The sequence below is a fragment of the Hippocampus guttulatus genome, chromosome 2, assembly GCF_054856545.1.
Source record: "Hippocampus guttulatus isolate MCC_2025c chromosome 2, RoL_Hgut_1.0, whole genome shotgun sequence".
In the NCBI taxonomy this organism is placed as follows: Eukaryota; Metazoa; Chordata; class Actinopteri; order Syngnathiformes; family Syngnathidae; genus Hippocampus; species Hippocampus guttulatus.
Genome location: NC_141262.1, coordinates 36,213,453 through 36,233,465, shown reverse-complemented (window position 1 = coordinate 36,233,465; position 20,013 = coordinate 36,213,453). Strand labels below are relative to the sequence as shown.

General features: G+C 49.8%; 1 protein-coding gene across 1 annotated transcript; it reads right to left on the bottom strand.

Annotated features, from left to right (window-relative positions):
• Positions 1-19,304, bottom strand: ehd1a (EH-domain containing 1a). Its single transcript, XM_086105923.1, has 6 exons — positions 18,629-19,304; positions 11,856-11,953; positions 5,555-5,796; positions 4,142-4,312; positions 2,478-2,642; positions 1-1,180 (listed from the first exon to the last, which is right to left on the bottom strand). Exons 1-6 carry the CDS (start codon positions 19,015-19,017, stop codon positions 647-649), a joined length of 1,599 nt encoding a protein of 532 aa, XP_085962049.1. The 5' UTR covers positions 19,018-19,304; the 3' UTR covers positions 1-646.
• Positions 19,305-20,013: the final 709 nt, after the last annotated feature.

The window sequence follows — 20,013 nt, the reverse complement described above, 5'->3', positions numbered from 1 at the left end:
CGGAATGATAAAGGTTTCTTTTTATTTATCTGGCAAAATAACAAAAAGGGAAGCGTTTGGAGTCAAAGCCAGAAAATCCAAAAATATAGGTGAAATGATTTATTTCCTCTTTCTCCAAATTGACCCCCCAAAAAAAAAACAACTCTATTTCTTTGGATCAACAAATAATGCGGACTATATATACTAGGAGACATCTTTTACACACGGGTGTAAATTTAGGTTCAGACGCATCATGCAACATCCCGCGACCGAGCGAATTGGTCTGGGATGTAGCAATGTCCTCTCATGTCGAAAATCACTCCACTCTCGCCTTCCCTATTTAGTCATTCAGTGCAGCTCCGGAGAAAGTGGCGACTGAAAAATTACACTTTTTGCCATTTATAATAACGGTATATGTTTGAGTGGATGTATACGAAGAGAGCGCGTATGTGTCGATGTGTAAAAAGTTTGAGAACCGCTGATTTAGAGCATTTATTTGCAGGAAATGAAAAAGGAAAATAACCAGTGTTTCTTTGGTCTCTTAACTTTTCTCCAGAGCTGCATTTTCAACATTTCATCAGCTAATTCGCAAGAAATCAACTCCTTCTTCCCACCAGCCCTCAGTCTCTCTCTGGCACGGGGAGAGTCCCGAACGGGAAGTGAAGCTCTACTCCTGAAGCGTAGGGACACGCTTGGACGGGGGCACCAGGTGGTGCGGCAGCGTGGCGGGCAGCTCGTGGCCTTCCAGCTTGACTTTGATCAGGTGGTTGGCCAGCGCGAACTCTTGGTCGTCGAGGAGGCCGTCTCGGTCCACGTCGGCCAGCTTCCAGATCTTTCCCAGCACCGTGTTGGGCAGTTTGGACTTGAGCATCTCCTTCTTGGCGGCGGCGCCGGACACTTTGCCGTTGACGGGCGACAGGGTGTAGAAGATCTCGTCGTACGAGGGCTTGTCGCGGTTGACCACCCATTCCAGGTCGTCGATGCCCTCGCCGGCCCCCTCGCCGTAGCCGTGGCCGAAGGGGCCGCTCATGGTTCCCTCGAAGGCGCCGCCCTTGACGGAGTTGCCGGGCAGCGCCGCCTCCTCCTGGCGCACCAAGGCCATGAGGCGGGCGATGTCGTTGGCCAGCATGTCCTCCACCGCCTCCAGCAGCTTGGGCTTCATGGCGGCAAACTTGGAAAAGTCCTGAGCGTTGAGGAGCTCCTGGGGACGGAAAACGGCAATCGGGAGATAGAAATAGACTGGTCTTCCGGTGGCGGAGCGCGGCCAGGATTTCCTGCCCAACCAGGAAAAATAAATCCGGTCCGCATCCTGCGGGGAACGTCGGGAAAGAGGTGAAAACCAAGCCCGCTTCATCGACAAATTGCGCTACGATTTGCCAAAGGCTCTTGGCGTCCTGGCGCAATGCCCCGCGCGGGATAAACGTCGTTGGCTCTTTTAACGATGTAGGTAAAGACTTTGATTTGTTCTACTTCTCTCAATCCAGAAAATACTTTACTCAGTGAAGCTTTTCGATCCGTCTCAGAAGGGATTAAATTCCTGAAAGGTGGTTTGACCGTACGGCGGTACCTTCGGGAGATAAAAACTTTATTTGGACCCCATTCACGATTCACGGCGAATGGCGAAAATCCAAAAATAATACAGCCCAATAAATGTTGACTACATTTCTCTCGATTCATATTTTGTGCTGCTTCCCCCCCCCCCCCCCTCGCACATCAGGTTACAACCACAATAATAATAATATTGAATAGAGCAATATCTATGAATTAAGGGTTAGGTTCACCAAACGGCTGGAATTTCATTCTGAAAGTATGAAAAAAAACCACACACACACACACACACAAACAAATAAATCTGTGAATTTACGACTTCATAAACACACCCAATTAAATGGAATGTTAGCTTCAATTTAACGGCCACTGCGCCGCTCCTTGCGGTCTGCGCGTCTTGGCCACCCGGTGGCAGTATAACACGGACGAGACACACAAGAAGGAATATTTCATAACGGACTCGGTACATTGTTCTCACGTGATAAAGAATATTTGCCCGCGAGTACGGTTATATTGGCTTTCTATAGACGTATACGCTCCGAATGAATGATTTCTTTTCGGTTAAATACAAAAGAAAACAAAAGACCCCTGCTGTTGAAGCGGACAAGCGAAAGACCCTTCATTTCAAAAACAGTTCAACTCAACTTGAAAATGTTGGGTTCTTAAAAAATCAAAAGGTATGAAATCTGATCCGATCTCTTTGATCACAGCCTTTAACTTGTGGCACTTCCTCAATTACATCGAGGAAGGAGGCACCCGTTTCACCCCCTCGCCAAGTTCCTCCGACGTGCAGCTCGGAGACTTAAACTCCGGGGCCTCGAACCCCGGTCGTCGAGGGCCGCTTCCCCGCACGTTTACCAACTCTCACCTTAGTTGTTTTGAATGCACGACGCGTAATTCTCTTTGTCGGGTGTTTCGTTTGAGCGGCAACTTCATGAGCTGGACCGTACCTGCATCTTCGCAAGGTTGGGGAAGTCTCCGGGTGAGATCTGGTGCTCCTTCTCCACCTTGGAGTAGATCTCGCCCAAGTTGGCAATCAGCTCTTTCTTCTTCGAGTCCTTTCCAAACACACTCGGCATTTCCTTCTTCAACGAGCAGATAATGTACGCGTGCACCTGAAAGACGGCTGAGAGGTCACACACTTACAGCCCCCTTTCCCGCATAGCGGTGAACATTTCCGACCGTCGGGGAGAGCTACGAAACGCACGTCCGGCTCACGCTTCGCGAGCGCCGGCCAAACGTTCACCGACAATTTTAGCGGTTTTTCTCGTCGCGAGGAGGTTTCTGGACAAGAAAAGTAGCCGGCGACAGTTTGGCCAACATTTGCGACCTTGAACGCACCCCGAGGAACCCGGACGCGAAAGCAACATTCGTTGCCGTCGAAAGCACCGAGCGGCTTAAACGGGCGTCGAGTGCGCGGGCTTCACAAGGTGACATATTGTCGCCGGCGATGTCCAAATACGGTCAATTTCAAATGTTTCCGCAAATCAATAGATATTGATTCGGCGCGCGTCCGTGCCGTCGAGCTTTAGGCGCTCTTATCCAATTTAAAATGTGAATCTCTCTCCCGGGTACAACTCCACCCCCTTCGCACGCCGCAGGTGCCCCGCGGTATTACGCGGCCTCAAGATTCAAACTCTGGATGTTTTGTAAACCGCGAGTGAAAATTTTGAGGTTAGATGAGTCGGTCGGTCGGTCAGCGAGCCAACTTTGTCGAAAGGGGAGAGCCGGGATGCTTTGGTGCCGAGGGATGCGCGTCAGTCTCGCGGGTAAGTGTGTACAGATTCATTTCTGCCTCTCAAACGACTCGGTCAGTTTCTCATTTTCTTGACTACGTCACTCGCATCCCTTCTCCACTCCCCCCCAAAAACTCAGTGCTCGTTCGGCGCCCTGGCCGGCGCTGCACTCACTCGGCTTCTTTTTTTCATTCCGGTTGAACTCTTTACATATGACGTGAGCTGGCGTTTACATGTGCCGCGACATTGAACCCGTTCGCTCCCAAAGACGTTTTTAAACGTCTTCTCAGACTTGGTCCGGAATCGGCCGGTACGGCCGTTTTACAGTGGCTTGACAACCGCAGACGTCAACTCGATAGGATTTAACGAGACGGAAGCCGTCTATTTATTTAGTAGCAACTTCAAAAACGAGCTCTTCCATCGCAGACCACCTCCGATCGGAAGACGCCATTTTTAGGCGAGACGAATTCACCGCCGCTAGGAATGGGAATGAAATTCCGGTTGGATTTGGCCCATTTCTTCCAATTGAGGTGTTTCGACGGAGCATTTTCACTCAGTTGGGGCAGTGGGTTTAATTTTAATGGGACCATATGGCTGTAATCTGTCAACGTGTGATGCGGCGTGGATTGATTTCATCTCTTTGGATTGTCCAAGTGTACATCGACGTTGTGCGCAGCCAGCGTAGAAACCGCGTCGCCGACAAACCAAAAGTGTGCGTCTCCATTTCTTTTTTTCCCGAATTACTTTTAGCCAGCTATTTTCTACACCGTCGCCAGCGAGACGGACGCCATCCGCGCCGACTCCGGGCGAGCGACCGGGCGCGTACGTAGTTTTCACCCGACGGCGCGCCGGCACGAAATGATTTTGGAAGCGTTAACCTTTGCGAGGCGCGCTCGCTTGATGAGGTCGTTGAGTTTTCGTAAAGCGGCGTTGCGGGGCAAGGACTGGATGTCCGTGAAGAGGTCCTGTTCCTCGGCCTCAAACAACTTCCTGTTGTCCGGCACCAACAAGGGCTGGGCCCAAAATGAACCGATGTACACGCGCACCACCTGGAGGGAGGGAGGGAGGGAGGGACAACACATTGACACACGAGCCGACTCGCGCCCGCACCAATGACGCCGATGACGCGGCGACGCGGGCGGAAAGAATAAACGGATACCAAAAGTGCATTTGAGAAATGTAAGCGGCCACGCGAGGTGGCGCGAAAACAGAAAAAGTACGGCGAGGCGCTTCGAGTCCTTCGACGTGCATTCTTGCAGGCGGCAAAGTCAGTGAATAATTGTCCGCGTGACCCTTGGCTTCCTCCGGGATCCGTTTATGACTTTCGCCCAAGTTCAAACATTAACTAAGCAGGGAGGGCAGAAAAATAAAACAATAAATAACAGAACGTAAAATGCCATAATGTCACGCGACACGAGGCGCCGCGGTGCATTTGCCATTGAAAAAAAAAAAAAAAAATCACCCGATTCAATGACCGTCCGCCATGGAAATAAAATCCGAATGACTCTTTTCCAGAAAAGGGCGGACATTCCAATGACCTCGACGGCAAGCGCGGAGGATCTTTGAAGCCCTCTATTTCGGGAACTCCCGCTTCAATCTTCACAAGATAGATATTGTTGGAAAGGCTTCCTAATCTGCATAATAACGAGTCAAAGTATCCACACCCTCCGACTTTCGTTGACCATTCAATGAATATTTGAGGCACGAATACTTTGATTCCTTACTACCGCAACAAAAAAAAAATGCATCTCTGAAAAATGGATGGGTGCGTGAGAGATTACATTTCATGCAAAATGTTCAGGTCGCGTGATCCGCAAGGTCAAATTTTAAAAGTCAAATCATAAGACAAAAGGTCAAGCGAGGAAAATGCGGACTCATCTTCTAAACGTCGAAGATGGCAGATTCGCGGCGCTTGTCGAATGCAACCCGGTCGTTCCCGAGGTACGAGGCTTCATAGGAAGGCCGCCTTTCCGCCCGAAATGGAAATATTCAGGGGCGGAAGCTGCGGGACGCCCGCCGCGACCGACCTCAAATTGAAGCTTTTATGTCGGGCCGCCGTTCTCGACGGATAAAGCAAATTTCAATCAAATCCAAATGGGCTTGACGATTTGGCCACGGGAGCGCCCTTTCGCGGACGTCCGCCCGTCCGTTACGCCGACCGCTTTATCCTATTTAGACGTGAAATATTCACGCGAGCGGGAAACGTTTGAAAAGGCCAAACGCTAGAAAATGGGCCGGGCCCCAAATACAACCGCAAACGACGCTCTGCGAGAAACCGCCGTCGCGTATACCTCTGGCGTGTTGATGATTTTTCCCAGGGACCACATGAGTGCCCCGTAAACCCTCATGAGCTGCTGCGTGCTGATCTGGTCGGCCTTGTTCAGGACCACGCGCATCTTGTCCTCGTGGTTCTTGAGCGCGCGGATCACCTCGGAGAACTCGTCGGAGATGTCCAGCTTGTGAGCGTCGAACAGGAGGATGATGCGGTCCACGCGCTCCGCGAACCACTCCAACACGGCGGCAAAGTCGTACCCTGTAGGAAATAGCGACGCGTGGCGTTGAGGAATTCACTTGTTTACTTGCGCGCCCTGCCGAGTGTGTGTGTGTGTGTGTGTGCACGAGAGACAATTCCTTAAAAATTCACACACAAGGCTAGTACATCACTAGCGGTATGCGTTTTCACATCCACTTCTCTGGAGGAACTAATAGAGGAAGACGCGGCTCTTTGCTCAAGCATTTGGACACTTATTAGTCCTTCCAGAAGTTTCATTACCTCAAAATGAGAGTTCATACTTTCTTTCCAAGGACAATTTCAAGAATTTCTCAGGCCACCCACATCTGCCCACGCATGAATTACATGCAGTATTTAGTATTGTACGTATTATATATATATATTATATCTTGACTTTCAAGTCAAGATGGCAGCCGTCGGCAAGTGCTCTCATGAGCCTCGCTTCTTTTCTTGTTTTTGTGTTTGTCGTTACGTCGCGTGGACCTGATGTGGACTTTTTTCAGCATTTTTTGGCCACGACATTCATCAAGGAGGAGACTCCGTGCTCGGCGGCGTGGGCATACCGGCACTGTTTTTGACTGGGAGGAACGTCGGCGCCATTTGACCGTCGTCGCCGGACAGTCCCGGGGCGCTCGTGTCTTGCGCCCGGAACGGGCAGCATTTTTCACAGCCCCGCTTTGTTCAGCGGAGAGATCGGTGCCGTTGAACGGTCCGCGGCCGGATGGATGTCAGGCTTGAGGAGCCGACGATGAGAAGAAAGGAGCGTTAGCGCGGAGCGCCGATGCGGATTTGGAACTGGGCGTCGCGGCTCGGAGTTTGAAGCGGATTACGTGGGACGGGAGAAGTCAACTCATCTCTTTTCGTCAATGGACGCTACGGCTTCGCGTTTGCTTTCAAAACTTAGCTTGGAGCCGACGTGCGCCCATTTTCAGCGCGCCGTCTCTGAGCCGCCGGTGCAAGGACACTTTGATCCTCTTTCATCTAGAACTGCTTCAGACAACAAAATGTATGCAGAAAAGTGGCGAAGATCGCACGACTGTCTGTGTCCTACATGTTGTGTTGTGTTCTTTTTGTTATTTTGACTTCAAAACGGCGCCGCGAGAGCGGCCGCCTTTCCGGCGGCTCCTATATTTTGTTGTTCTACTTCTCCCTTTCGTAACTTTGCTGCTGTGAATTGGGAATTTCTCCATTGCGAGACTAATAAAGGTTTTCTAATTTATTGTAAACCATATTTGGAGCAGGTTTTGGTCATCCTTTTCCTAGCAAAGACAATTTCAGTTTTAACCCACAAAATGTGATTCGACAAAAAGATTTGCGGGGAGATTGCGGCCCCTCAAACACTTTTCGGTTCCCATTTGTGTTATGTTTCTGTCAGGCGTCTCGTCTCGTTAAGATGGGCGGCTCTACTTTATTTGACTTTGATTGTACGGTGATGGGCGGCACGGTGGTCGAATGGTGAGCCCTCGCGGTGCAGGGGTGCAGGGTTCGATTCCGGCTCGGCCTTCCCGTGTGGAATTTGCACGTTCTCACCGAGCCCGCCTGGGTTTTCTGTGACTTTCCTCCCACATTCCAAAACACGCATGGCAGGTTAATGGAGCACTCGGAATTGTCCCGAGAGGCGAGTGTGAGCGTGAATGGTTGTTCGTCTGCGTGCGTGCCCTGCGATTAGCTGGCCACCGGTTCAGGGTGTCCCCCGCCTACTGCCCGAAGACGGCTGGGAGAGGCTCCGGCACGCCCCGTGACCCTTGTGAGGAAAACTGCAGTTCTACTACTTGACATTTGTTCTTCTAGAGTTCAACCAGCATTCTAGGACTGATAAAGTCCGACCCGAGAGGGTCCACTGAATCATGAACTTTCTCCGTGAGCCCAGAGTGGGAGGGATAACACGGTGGATTTGATTGGAAGCACGTCTACCGGTTCATCTCGTCGGAGCGCAATCTGCAATCGGCACCACATATCTGCCGCGCACGCATTCCTTCCCACCCTTTGTCCGCGGAGCACGTGCGCATAAAGGCGAAAGAGAGTGCGGCGCGGGGAGGGGAAGAATGAGATAACGGGAGATTAAAGTGCGAAAAGAGCCAGCGCCACCGAGTGAGGGCAAGTGAAAGTAAGCTCCCATTTTCCTGCGTGTTCCTAGCATGTGTGAGAAGAGAGGAGGGCGGAGGACATTTTGCTCATTCTCTCCGCTTTCTATTTTTTCCCAACACGTGTTGGGAAAAGCGGGACCGAGAGACAGCTGCGCAAGGCACGAGCCTCACTTATAGCCTACGTAGACGACCGCCGCTCCTGCAACACGCGGGGATGCAAGCGTGACGCACGCCGGCACGCCAAATAGGCCAAGAGAGCGGGCGCTCTCGCAAGCGAGACAAACGTGGGCGTGCAGGAGCAAACTTTTCAAATACTTGGGCGATTCCTTCCATCAAACTCACGGCGGCGCCTTGACAAGGTGGAACTAACCAACAAGCTCCATCGGTGAAAATCAACTCGGGGTCGCAAAAAGACAGGTCATGACCGCGAACGCCCCAGGAGAAGTTTAGTCGACAACTTTTGGGAGTATCCAAAGTCGGACGGACAGAAAAAGAACGGAAAGTCGATTCGGCGGACCCGCGGCCGGCAGACTCTTAACGGACGGAAAATAGCGTCCGGTCGCGCGGGCCCCTTCGCCGTCAACTTTTATTCGCTCCGGTTTTCGCCGCGGGCGGACCGGAGCGGGCCCGCGTGCCTTTTGTCTACGTGGCGGCCGCGTTGGCGCGGGAGACTTCGATGAGGCAACCCTACCCCCTGCCGTCGATTGAAATTGTCGTCAAAGTCCATTCGGGCTCACGCCGCGAACGTCACGAGTGCCCTTCGACATCAATTTCAGTTGACGGCAGGTGGCGGTGATGCGTAAAATGTCAGCCTCCTTGGATGGCTTCAAGCGGGCGGATGACACTGCGTTGAGTTTTTTAACGCGCTCATAGAAACGCTTTGCGACCTTTGGACACACTTCAGCCGTCGCCCTCTGTCTTGAACTTATTACGAAACTCTAAAAGCTAAGAAATCAATTGGACATTTTCTGCTCCGCTAATCAAAACAGCGATTTCGCCAACTGATTTCATCACTTTATGATTCAGCAAATAACATGAACCTCTTTTTTTTTTGGGGCTACGCCCAAAAAGGTGTCACGCGTCGATTTTTGTGCTTGAACGTGTTTTGAATTCTTTCATCGAGTCAATCCCAGGGAGCAAAATTGTTCCGTTCGAAGCCTTTAGGATCCGGGAAACATTCCGCCCAGCAACTGACACTTTGATAGAGCTCCATGTAAAAATATAGATTCAAAATATGTTGCGCATTACACATAGATAATGTGCTAATTCTCCATTAAAAGGCAACAAAATGACCTCCTAATAGTCGATGGCAATGCGACGGCATAGCGGTGGTATGAAAGTTTCCCGCAGTGCGGGGCCCGATATCTCCATAGAATGTTTAAAGTCCACACGCACTTGTTTGTATACGATACAGTAGACTACGGTATTGTATCCGTGTTTATACACAAACGGGGCGCCGTACTAGTGTACAGTACACTCAACGGGTGCGGAAATAAAAGGCGTCTCTTGGTCGAATCAAGGTCACGTTAAGAACCGGCACAAAATTTGAACCACTCCTGTTGGTCAGAAGATTTTTGGGGGGGTTTCAGTTTGTTTGCATGACCCCTTTAAATGTCTCTTTGCCGAACTCCTCGAATCTCTCCGGCTGCAGATTTTTTATTTTTACTGGGCCACGTCTCCCGGGGACACCGGATTCAATAAAAAACAGATTTCATAGCAACGTACGCGGCGGCGCCGGCCCGGCGGAGACTCGGAATTCTCCATTTCACTCCATTTCCTTTTCTCCTATGACAAAAGCCCTCGATCACCATGCGTGCACTTCCTCTTGTCGCGTGCAGAAAAAGGAAGACGTTTTTGAGAGTCACATGAAAACGGCGCACGTCGTACTTTTGAAGTGAGAGCGCACCATGTGAACGGTGACTAAAACGGATGCGCGGCACTTCCGCACGCAGAGGTCGGGAGCATCAATTTTACTGAACCGCGGACAGTAACCGGCCTGCAATTGAGGTAAGGGCCACAAAGGCGTTTGGTGGCGCGAGTCATATTAAAGGACAAAGGTGGTTCCGGTTATTTGTGATATCGTTTCCCTGAGGAGAACAAATAAGTTAATTTGAGGTGTGGTGTTCATTTGTTCAACTTCAAAAAATATGCACGGCCTTCTGTGAAATGACTTGGTGATGTCAAGAGAATGAACAGAGAGCAAAGCGGGACGGAAGAGCGGGGCGCTCGAGACGACTACAAGGTGGAGCGAGAGGAAATGAACTTCGGGAGCTGCGCATTTACTCGGCCCCTTTTTGTTCCATTTTGGGCTCCGCCAGCCTCGCGAAGAAGAGTGACAAGAAGCGTTTTACAACTTGACAAACGTGAATCGACCGGCTCGACGGCCGGCGCTTTTTGTCCTCGTTGTATTATCGCGCCGTGTATTTCATTGTACTATTACAATGAAGCCGGGATGTCGCGTTAAACACGAATAAAAAGAGAATGCAAAGATTTGCATATCGAGCACGCAACAAAAACAAGATATGTAATGTTAAAACCGATCGGCTCGATTGTTTTTAAGCAAATAATCACCGACGTAGAATTTTACAGCTGCAACGCTTTCCCCAAAAGTTGCGACGGGTGGCAAAGAAGTTGAGCGGTGCTCATCCGACACCTATTCGGAAGATCCCAAGGGTGAACGGGCTAACTGGGAATAGGCGGCTGTGACGGAAGCTCCCCTAAATTGCTCAGTCGTTCGCAAGCAAAGATGGGGCGAGGTTCACTTCTTTGTGAAGACCGATGAGAGAAAACATTCGACGGGTTGAAGGACAACGCTCCTCAACGTACAACCGCGAGGAACTCGGGGATTTCATCATCTACGGTCTATAATATCATCGACGGGTTCGGAGATTCCGGAGAAATCGCGGCATGTAAGCGGCAGGGCCAAAAAGCAACGTCGAACGCCCGCGGCCTCTCGCGCGGCGCCGCGTCAGAAAGGCGCCATCGACGCGTAAAGGATATCGGGAAGATTTCACAGAGCCCGTATCGGTCGACGCGGTTCGGCGACTTGGCGAAAGCCGTTCGTCAACAAAACCCAGAAAACGCCGCCGGCTTTTCTGGGCCCGAGCTCATCCGAGACGGTCCGTCGCAAAGTGGACAAGTGTTCCGCGGTCTGACGAGCGCACGTTTCAAATTGTTTTTTTGGAAATTCCGCAAGTTGGGTCCCGCGGGCCAAAGAGGAAAAGAACCGTCCGGACCGCTATATGGAGGCCATGTTCAAAAGCCGGCACCCGTGACGGTACGGGGCCGCGTCGGTGCCAACGGCGCGGATCGCTCGCGCCGTTAATGCTAAAGGTTTTGGGAGAAACGTACGCCGTCATCCGAGCGACGGCTTGTTCGCGTACGCCCCTGCTTATTTCGATGTCGAACCACAAACCGCGCGCGTCGCAACGGCGTGGCTCCGTCGTACGAGAGCGGGCGGTGCGCCGACTCGCCCGCGGTCCGGACCCGTCCGCCATTGAAAACGCGCGTCGCATTATGAAGCGTGAAATACAACGACGGAGAGCCGGGACCGTTGACCGGCCGAAGCCGGGTATGAAGCGAGAATGGGAAAGAATTCCACCGGCTGAGCTTCAACGATTAGTGTACTCGGTTCCCGAACATTTTCTGAATGGGGTTTAAAAAAAAATCGTTGACGTAAGGCAGTTGTAAACTCGGCCCCGTCGCAGCTTTTTTGGAACGTAGTGCGGCCATACGATTCCAAGTCAATGATTATTAGCGAAAATCAATCACGTTTATCGTCTTTGCAGTGTATTCGATTAGATGTAGGTTGAACAGGATTTGTAAATCGTCGTCTTCCGTTTTTATTTCCGTTGACCTCAACGCCCCAATTTCATCCCAATTAGGCTTGTAGCGCGTATGTATTTTTGAACATCCCGTTTGGTTATTCATGCGCACGCGCATCGCTACGTGCGGTATATGTGGCGCGTGGGGTGCGGTGTGAGTTGGCTAGACCTCGACTGATCCTCTGCTTCTCTCCCGACAGGATTCCGGGAGTGTCGATGATGCTGATGCTCTCCAGGACTGGGTTGGGCAACTGGGCACACATGAACCTGCGGTTGTGGAAAAAGGGGGGGGCATCAAGTACGGTGCAAAGACGGAGAGAATAAAAATAAGGAGAGAATGGAGAAAGAGCATGAGGCGGGATGGAAAAGGTGTGGGGGGGGGGGGGGGCAGACAGATCAGTGTGTGCATAAGTTGAAAAGTAAATAGACAATAATGGAGCTTTAAATAACTCGTTTTCAAACTCCAACATGTGAGGAACGCCTGTAAAGACCGTTTCAAATGTCAAACGGATAGAAGAACATCGATGCGGTCGGGATGCCGCTTTAGCACAAAGACAATTTCGATTATTTATACCCGTCGTCTATTCTATGAGTGACCGACTTGTTTTTGTTTGACCGCCGCTCGCCGATCCAAGTACCATACGTGACGAGTACACCCGTGCGAAATAAATGTTGTTCCGCGTTCAAATGTGTTGCGGATGGGCCGCGGACAGACGCGGTCACGGATGTCCGGCGTTTAGGGAGAAACGTTGAAAAAACACGATGAATTAACGGCCGAAACATTCGGAGTGCCGCGCGACCGACGAATCTTTTGTCGGGTCGGCGGTCCGTTTCCCGATATCGGGGAGTTTGGCGGAAATAGGGCCGAATGGTTTCGAGGGCAAATGAACCACCGATCAATATGAATGTCATCTCGTCTCAACTATAGTAAGAGTCGTTCAATGACTCAACTCTCGCAAACTTGAACGCGCTCACTACGACAATTTCACAAAATTCTACCAAACGGGTGCGACGGTGTAAACATAAGCCGGTAGGACATAAATCGGGACAATCCAAACAAATCTGTGGCTTCATCGCTTCAACTTTTCAAGTTTCATCAAACGATGATCCGGAAACACGTGGACCGCATTTCTTCAGCGCTGAACCGATCCCGACACTACATAGAGAAATATATCGAGAAATCCAATCTACGAGTAACTAATAAAGCCTACGGACCAACCCAAACGAAGCAGCTCTTCCCCCCCCCCCCCCCCCCCAAAAGATTACATCGCGATATCGATTAGAACTTGATTAGTTGCGCGGCCCAAATCAGAAAGCGAGTCATTATATCCGCAGACATGCGGGACACAAAATGTGTGTTTTTGTTTTCCCTAAGCCGATGCCGTTGCGGTCGGGACACAGAAGGCAATTGTCAAGACAGCCCGGAGCTTAGAGAAGCCCTCGTTGGCTTCGGTCAAACTGAAGCAACGCTCAAAACCGGAGCTCGGGGCCGCTGGGTCGCGCGACTGGGGAAGCCTCAAAGGCGCGCGCGCGCGCACACAACCGCACCGCAAAGCCTAACGGAGTTCTCGTAGCACACGATGAAAATAGGAAAAGCCGAGGGGGAATGAAAAGCGAGCGTGTAACATATGCCCGGACGTTAGAAGGCAGTATACTGTTTGTTCTCGATCAGAAACGTTCCGCCCATCTGTCATAGCTGCCGGCATACTTTGGAATTTTGGCTCGGGGCTTTCCTTTTCGCTGTCGATCCCAATAGTTTCCACTCAGAGGCCGTCTGAGGGAAGAAAAAAAAAAAAAAAGGGATGAAATGGAATTCAACGAGCCGAAAGGCGCGAGGGGGGCCCCGGCAACTATGCGAGCTCCATCTCAATTATGTATCGAGCGGGCGCAAGAACACGCGGCCGCACATCTTTGCTAAAACAACACCGACGTCCCGTGACCGAAGCTTAGGTTCAAGCCTCGCTTCTTGACCTTTGACCTTCCACCATACTTTGTAAAGCCCACTTCCCGTCGACAAAGGGGCGAACCGGTTCGGAGGCTGCCGGCTCGAGCTACGGGACGGGGACGCGCGTCACTTTTCTGGGATTACTTGCTTTCAAATCCGACCGTCAGCAGGTGAGCGAGTAACGCTGCGTGCGGTTCCTTCCATCTACAGAGCCCCGGTGCGGATGCGTCTCTTTATTGTCCGGCCTCGTTTGAGGCTGTGCCTGCGTCGGATTCAGGAAAAGCGCAGAGTCGGCGTCCAAGAGAAGGACAGGACGAAGCGGGACCAGTGCGGAACTTACGCTGCGCCGACTCAGCTTTTACCACAGGAGCTCACGGTTTGGGGCCCTCGACTCGACCGACCGTGGAGTGCAAGAAATTAACGCTTGCGTGTGAACGGAGTGGAGACAATCAGCAACGTTTGACCAAATGACTCGACGGGCTACAAAGACAGAAAAAAACAAAGAGAGACGCCCGTCGTTACCTTTGGAATTTGAAGACGTGACGATCGTATGACCAACTTGTGTTTCTTTTCTTTATGAATAACTGCTTCTACCAAAGGTGAGCTCGCCGGTTAAAGAGTCATCTGCAGCATAAATGACGACTTTTAGGCAACTAAACCCTTAAATGAACACCCAATTCCCATTTCATAACCAATATTAACATCCAATAAGGAAAAAACCCCCACCTTAAAACATTTGATCTTCACATAGCATTAGCCCCTCCCTCTGTATCCACAGCCAATCGCGTATTAGCTCACACCATGATAATTCCATTCGACGACAGTTTGGCGACACAACGGGACGGCGTCCAAAAGGCTGACAAATGATGCGGGGATGGACAATGGCCTTTGTTGACACAATCTTATCTGGTTTCCTTTCACATCTTTAATACACTCGGTCGGAGGAATCGTCGACACTACGGCCAAGTCCGGCACCGCCGCTCCGTTAAAGGTCTTATCCAAGATGTGTCCTTTTGTTTTTCTAAGCTTGATTGATGTCGTTTGGCAGAGTGGGGGAGAAAGAGCAAACCATTTGCTAAATTGCGGGAAATCGCTGCAATGGAAAGTGGAAACGGTGTCATTGGATTGCTCTCGCCTGTCCCGATACATCAACAACGATGGAGTACAGTATTAGCGCCGCTTGATATTACGCTAGTAAAGTCATCATTTAAAAAAAAAAGAAAGAAAAATGTCCACAAAGTAGGCATTTTTTTTTCCCACGTAGCTATTCCGTATATACGGGTCGCATGGACCGGGAAATCTAGGAGAGAGACTCAGAACTGTAATGGAGGTAGGGCGGCCAAAGCCCGCGTTTAAGGTAGGGGTTGAAATAATTAGTCGACATAGCACTCCATCCGAGAGTACAAAAAATGCGAGCCAGAACAGCAGTTGGCTTCGCTAGCTCCGACTATTCATATCGCCGCTAATCCTAAAAATGTCCTCGGTGGAATCGCGGGACTGATGGTGAGGAACGAGAATGCTCCATTGCACACTCCAAAATGTTTTGTCTAATAATGCGCAAATAGCTGGGCGCGAATGAGAATCGAATTCAGGTCTCATTCGAAACGCACGCCGACATCAAAGCATTTGTCACTTTATGACAGTCTTTAAATGACACCAATTTGAACTTGGCGGAAAAAAAAAAGGTCGCGGTCCATCGTAGCGCGCTGAAAAATAGGACCCGGATGATTTCACGATATCGGCTGTGTTTCTGTGTGACGTCTGCCGTTGGTGAAAAAAAAATCCAGATGGGGCAATTTTGCACGACTCTTGTGTAGGCGTGGGCCGATTTCCGGTTTGATGCGTTCAAAAATATGTAGCGCTACTCAACTACCACAGAACCGGTCTGCCGCCGGTAATGAGCATTTCTTTTTTTCCCGAGGGGACTCGAAAAGCAGTCAAAGTCCCACCGCAATATGATTGGCCGCTTCGAGATCTCGCTCGCCGAGCCGCCTCGGCGAAGATAATTGTGGCTTGATTTGTGTTTTTTTTCTCCTTCTCGGGTGATCGGAGAGCGGAGAGGCGAGCGGTCGCATACGGGTGTGAGGAGGGAGGAAGACGAGAGCATACGCGGTTACCGTTTGCTACGCGGATTAATTACTGTGCAGTGTGCGTCCTAAAAAAATAGGACGACAATAATAAAATGAACTCGGTGCCGGTGAGTACTAGATTGCCCCGAGGTCAACTACAGCGGCCGACGAGTTTCTTCTAAAATATCTCACAATGGATGAGACGCTGTGACTTACTGAGAATTAAAACACAAGGTGGTTAATATTTTTGTCTTTCCTTTAACTTAACGAATGTTTCTTAATGTTCCAAATATTCTATACTTATACAAAAATAAAATTGTGTTCAATGGGGGGGGGGGGGGGGACACAGTCCTTTTTTTGTTTCTTTAAAGGACATTTTCGAGCTGTGGTTTAAATACCGTGATAGCCAATTTTTTTGCTCGTGGTTATACGGTATAGCCCGTCTAATATGGGCCTGTGCTTATCCCTGTGTGAAAGAAACTAAAATGGGATTGTAACTCTATTCTCGAAAATATAAAAGGGAAAAAAATACAACAAATGATGTCGGAATATATACTCTACATTCTGGCATTGGTTGTACGAACAATTTTTTTTACCCCCCCCCCCCCACCCCCCCAAAAAAAATAAAGCCTGTTCATTACACACCAATTTGTCGGAGTGTGTTTGGTTTGATTGTTCCAGCAAAGTTGGGGCCTGGGGGGTGGGACGGAGAGCCATCTATCCATTGTCTTTGGGAAGTAGTCATCTAAACAAACTGCTTTTACACGTATGATGACACAACAAATGCACAATGGAGCAATGTGAGAATGTGTAAACATGCTTGGTGCAGACACACCACTTCTGGTGCTGTCCGATTCTCTTGTCGTGAACCCCCCCTGAAGATAATCCCTTAAAGTCTGCACAGGAGGGTAATAAGGAACTCCGTTGCTTTCTGAAGTTTTTTTTTTTCTTTCCAAGATGGCGCCCGAGTAGGCAGCCGTCGGCAAGTGCTCTTCAAGAGCCTTTTTTTGTCTTCCGTTTTGTCGCGTGGCGTTTGTCGTTTCGTCGCGTGGAGCCGATGCGGACCGTTTTCAGCGTTCTTCGTCAAAAGAGAAGAATCTGCGCTCGGCGGTTGCGCCTTCTCGGCGGCACGCCTGTAGCGGCGCCGATTTTGATTGGGAGGAATGTCGGCGCCCGTGTTTTTTAGCGCCTGTAATGGGCGGCCTTTTTCACAGCCCCGCCGGACAGTCGGCGTTGGTGCGGCTGCACGGATGGCCGCTGAAGTTGAGGATGAGGAGAGAGGAGCGTCGGCGCGGATACGTCAGATGCGTATTTGGAACCGAGAGTCGCCGCTCGGAATTGAAATGGATTTACACGGGATAGGGCGAGTGAACCGATCTCTTTTTTTTTTCGTCAATGGACGCTACAGCTTCTTGTTGACTTTGAAACTTAGCTTGTAGCCGACGCGTGCACATTTTGAGCGCGACGTCTCTGATCCGCCGGTGAAAGGACACTTTGAATCTCTCCTCTTTCATCTAGAACCGCTTCAAACGACAAAGCGTGCGAGGGACAAGTGGCTAGGGTTGCACAACGTGTCGTGTTTATTATTTTACTTTATGTTAACTGTTTTGTTAAGCGCTTTGTTACAGCTGTCGCGAAAGCGCTTTCTCTTTCAGCTATAACTGCTTCGGACGATAACGCGTATGCGGGAAAGTGGTTCCGATTGCACGATTGTCCGCGTCCGTGTCGTCTTGTATTATTTTGTCATTTTTGGGTTAACTTTTCTTTTGACGGCGGCGCGGACACCCGCGGCGGCTCCTCTCGTTTTATGTGGAGAGGGAAGAAATTTCATCCGTGCCGTATGTTCCACATACACGGACGGTTAGGACGCTGCTCTTTTGGCATTACGGCCAAAAAGGTCAACCCGGGTTTCACCGGACCGCGACGCATTTCCCATTTTGTTTTAGTCCAATGCAACCCGGGCACTAGAGATTCAGTTGAGTTTGAGACCTTTTTGAATCGGCGTAACTAAAATGTCAGAGTGTTTAGATGAATGCGATTTGACTCGCCAACAACGATCTTTTGGGACACGCGAGCCGAGTCGGTCTTGCTCAAAAGGTGTTACAATGTCAGCTAATGACACGTGTGAAACTTTAACCTGCCGAGACGACGTCATTGCACAAGACCTCTTCACGGTGGAACAACAAGGGAGGTGGCTTCCCTTGCTGCACGCGATAAGAATCGACGGTACCGGTTAAGAACCAGAAGCCTACAAGTCCGTCTTCAGTCAAGGGACCAAATGAAGAATGCGTCAGTGCCCGTTGCAGGTGTTCACAGAGTGTGTGGTTAGAGTGGACGGAATGACAGCTGACATTGGGCTGAAAGCGGAAGGAAAATGGACCCAACTATTTTCGCTGCCACACACACACACACACAGGGAAACTTCCATTCATTCCCGATACAATGAGCCTATCCCAACTAACTTTGGTGAGAGGAAGGGTACCCTGGAGACTAATAACAAGTCACACTCACATTTACATCTATGAACTATTTAGTCGTCAACTAACCCGAGATGCATGTTTTACTTCGTATCAGAGGAGAGAGAACATGCAACAAAGTCAAAACGGGAAGGCCGCAGCTGAGGTATGACACCGAACTCTGAGGCAGAAGCGTTCAACTATGGCCACAAAACGGTCTCATATTTGGGAAGTGATGAAAGTCGGAAATTCACCCAAACGTGACACGGCTTATAAGATTGTGTAACAGCCTGTAGCTGAGTGAAACTGTAAAAGAATGAAAAAGGGCGTACGCGTGGGTGTGTGTTGGCTTAAACCGCGTGTAGTTTTCATTTAGATGTTACACCCCGATGCTTGGGGATAATGGAGTATTTCTAAGACACGTATTATTTATTATTCGATTAATTTTCGAAACTTACGAGTAGGTTTGTACCTGTTAAGGAAGGCGTTTCCAAAGGCGTTGAGTTTGCGGAAGGGCTTCTTCGGGTCGACGACCAGTGCGTTACCCGGGATCACCCCGTCCTGATCCCCGTGCATCACCGCGATAAAAGAGTCCGTGGTCGGTTCGGGCCCGATCCGCATGCCGGGGAAGTCCTGCTCCATGAGGTGGCGGATGAAAGTGGTTTTGCCGGTGGAGTACTGTCCCACCAGCAGCACCATGGGCTTGTTGTCGAAGTCGGCATCTTCGAGGGCGGGAGAGTGGAAGTCGTGGAATCGATACGTGTCCTCCAGAGGGAACAGTTTGGTCCGGTAAAGCTGCCGTAGCCCGTCCGCCACGTTCTGAAACAGCTCGGGGTCCTTTTTTAAGGTCTTCCTAAACATAGTGTATGAACTTTATTGACACAACTGTGTCAGAATCCCCCTTTCGCGGAAACCCGGTGTAACGGTGCAGCTTTCTCGCAGCGTCTTGCTGGTTAGGGGCCCGTCGGAATGAAGCAATGGCTGGGCGAGGTCTGGCGAGTTTTTGTCCCCACCCCTCCACGGCGCTAGCAAGCCATATAGCGCTGCGCGCTCCTCCAAATATGAGTCACTCTTTGGTGATGCAAGGGAAAAAAAAATGAAGATGCATTTTAAGAAAACATACATCTCATTTAACATTATGGCGTTGTATTAGTACGATTTTCCATGTTCGTTACTGCAAATAAGGATAATATTTTCGGCTTTTTGTGACGTTTTCGTCACCTGACATTGTACGGCAAGAAGAATGGCCATTTCATTGTCGTGTTCCAATGATACCAGATTTTAATTGGAAAATTGCTTCACATTCATGAGGCGCAGATATTGACCGCAAACCTGAAATATATATTGTCTTTCGGGCGCCTTTCAATTACTTATACTTTCAGTTATATCATATTCACGGTGAAAAGGTCGTTAGTTAATTTATTTATTAGCGATATTTTAAAGTGTATGTGCACTTTGCCTGTGAATAGTTGGGGGCGCTGTTCCCTTTAGAATATTCCGACACATTTAATATTTGGGGTATCAACAACAATGGTTGTCAACCACAATAATTTAATATGATTTTCTCTTTCTCATTGGAAGCTTGAAATGTTGAATTTGTAACCGTTTGACAAATGCGTTTCGTTTTGTGTGCATCACTGGTGTTGTACGTCAACCGCGTGCCTTTTTGAGTTGAGGTTTTCTTTTTATTTAACTGAAACCCTTACGTGAAAAGTTGACGTAACTGGAAGGCCAATATTGATTGGAGTCATTTAAATGTACCGTGTCGTCGTTCAGGTACGTCTTTATTCATTCAACTTTTTTTGTCCATACAATTTCAACATGATGAATTTTAAAACATGAAGCGCGGTCGACTAA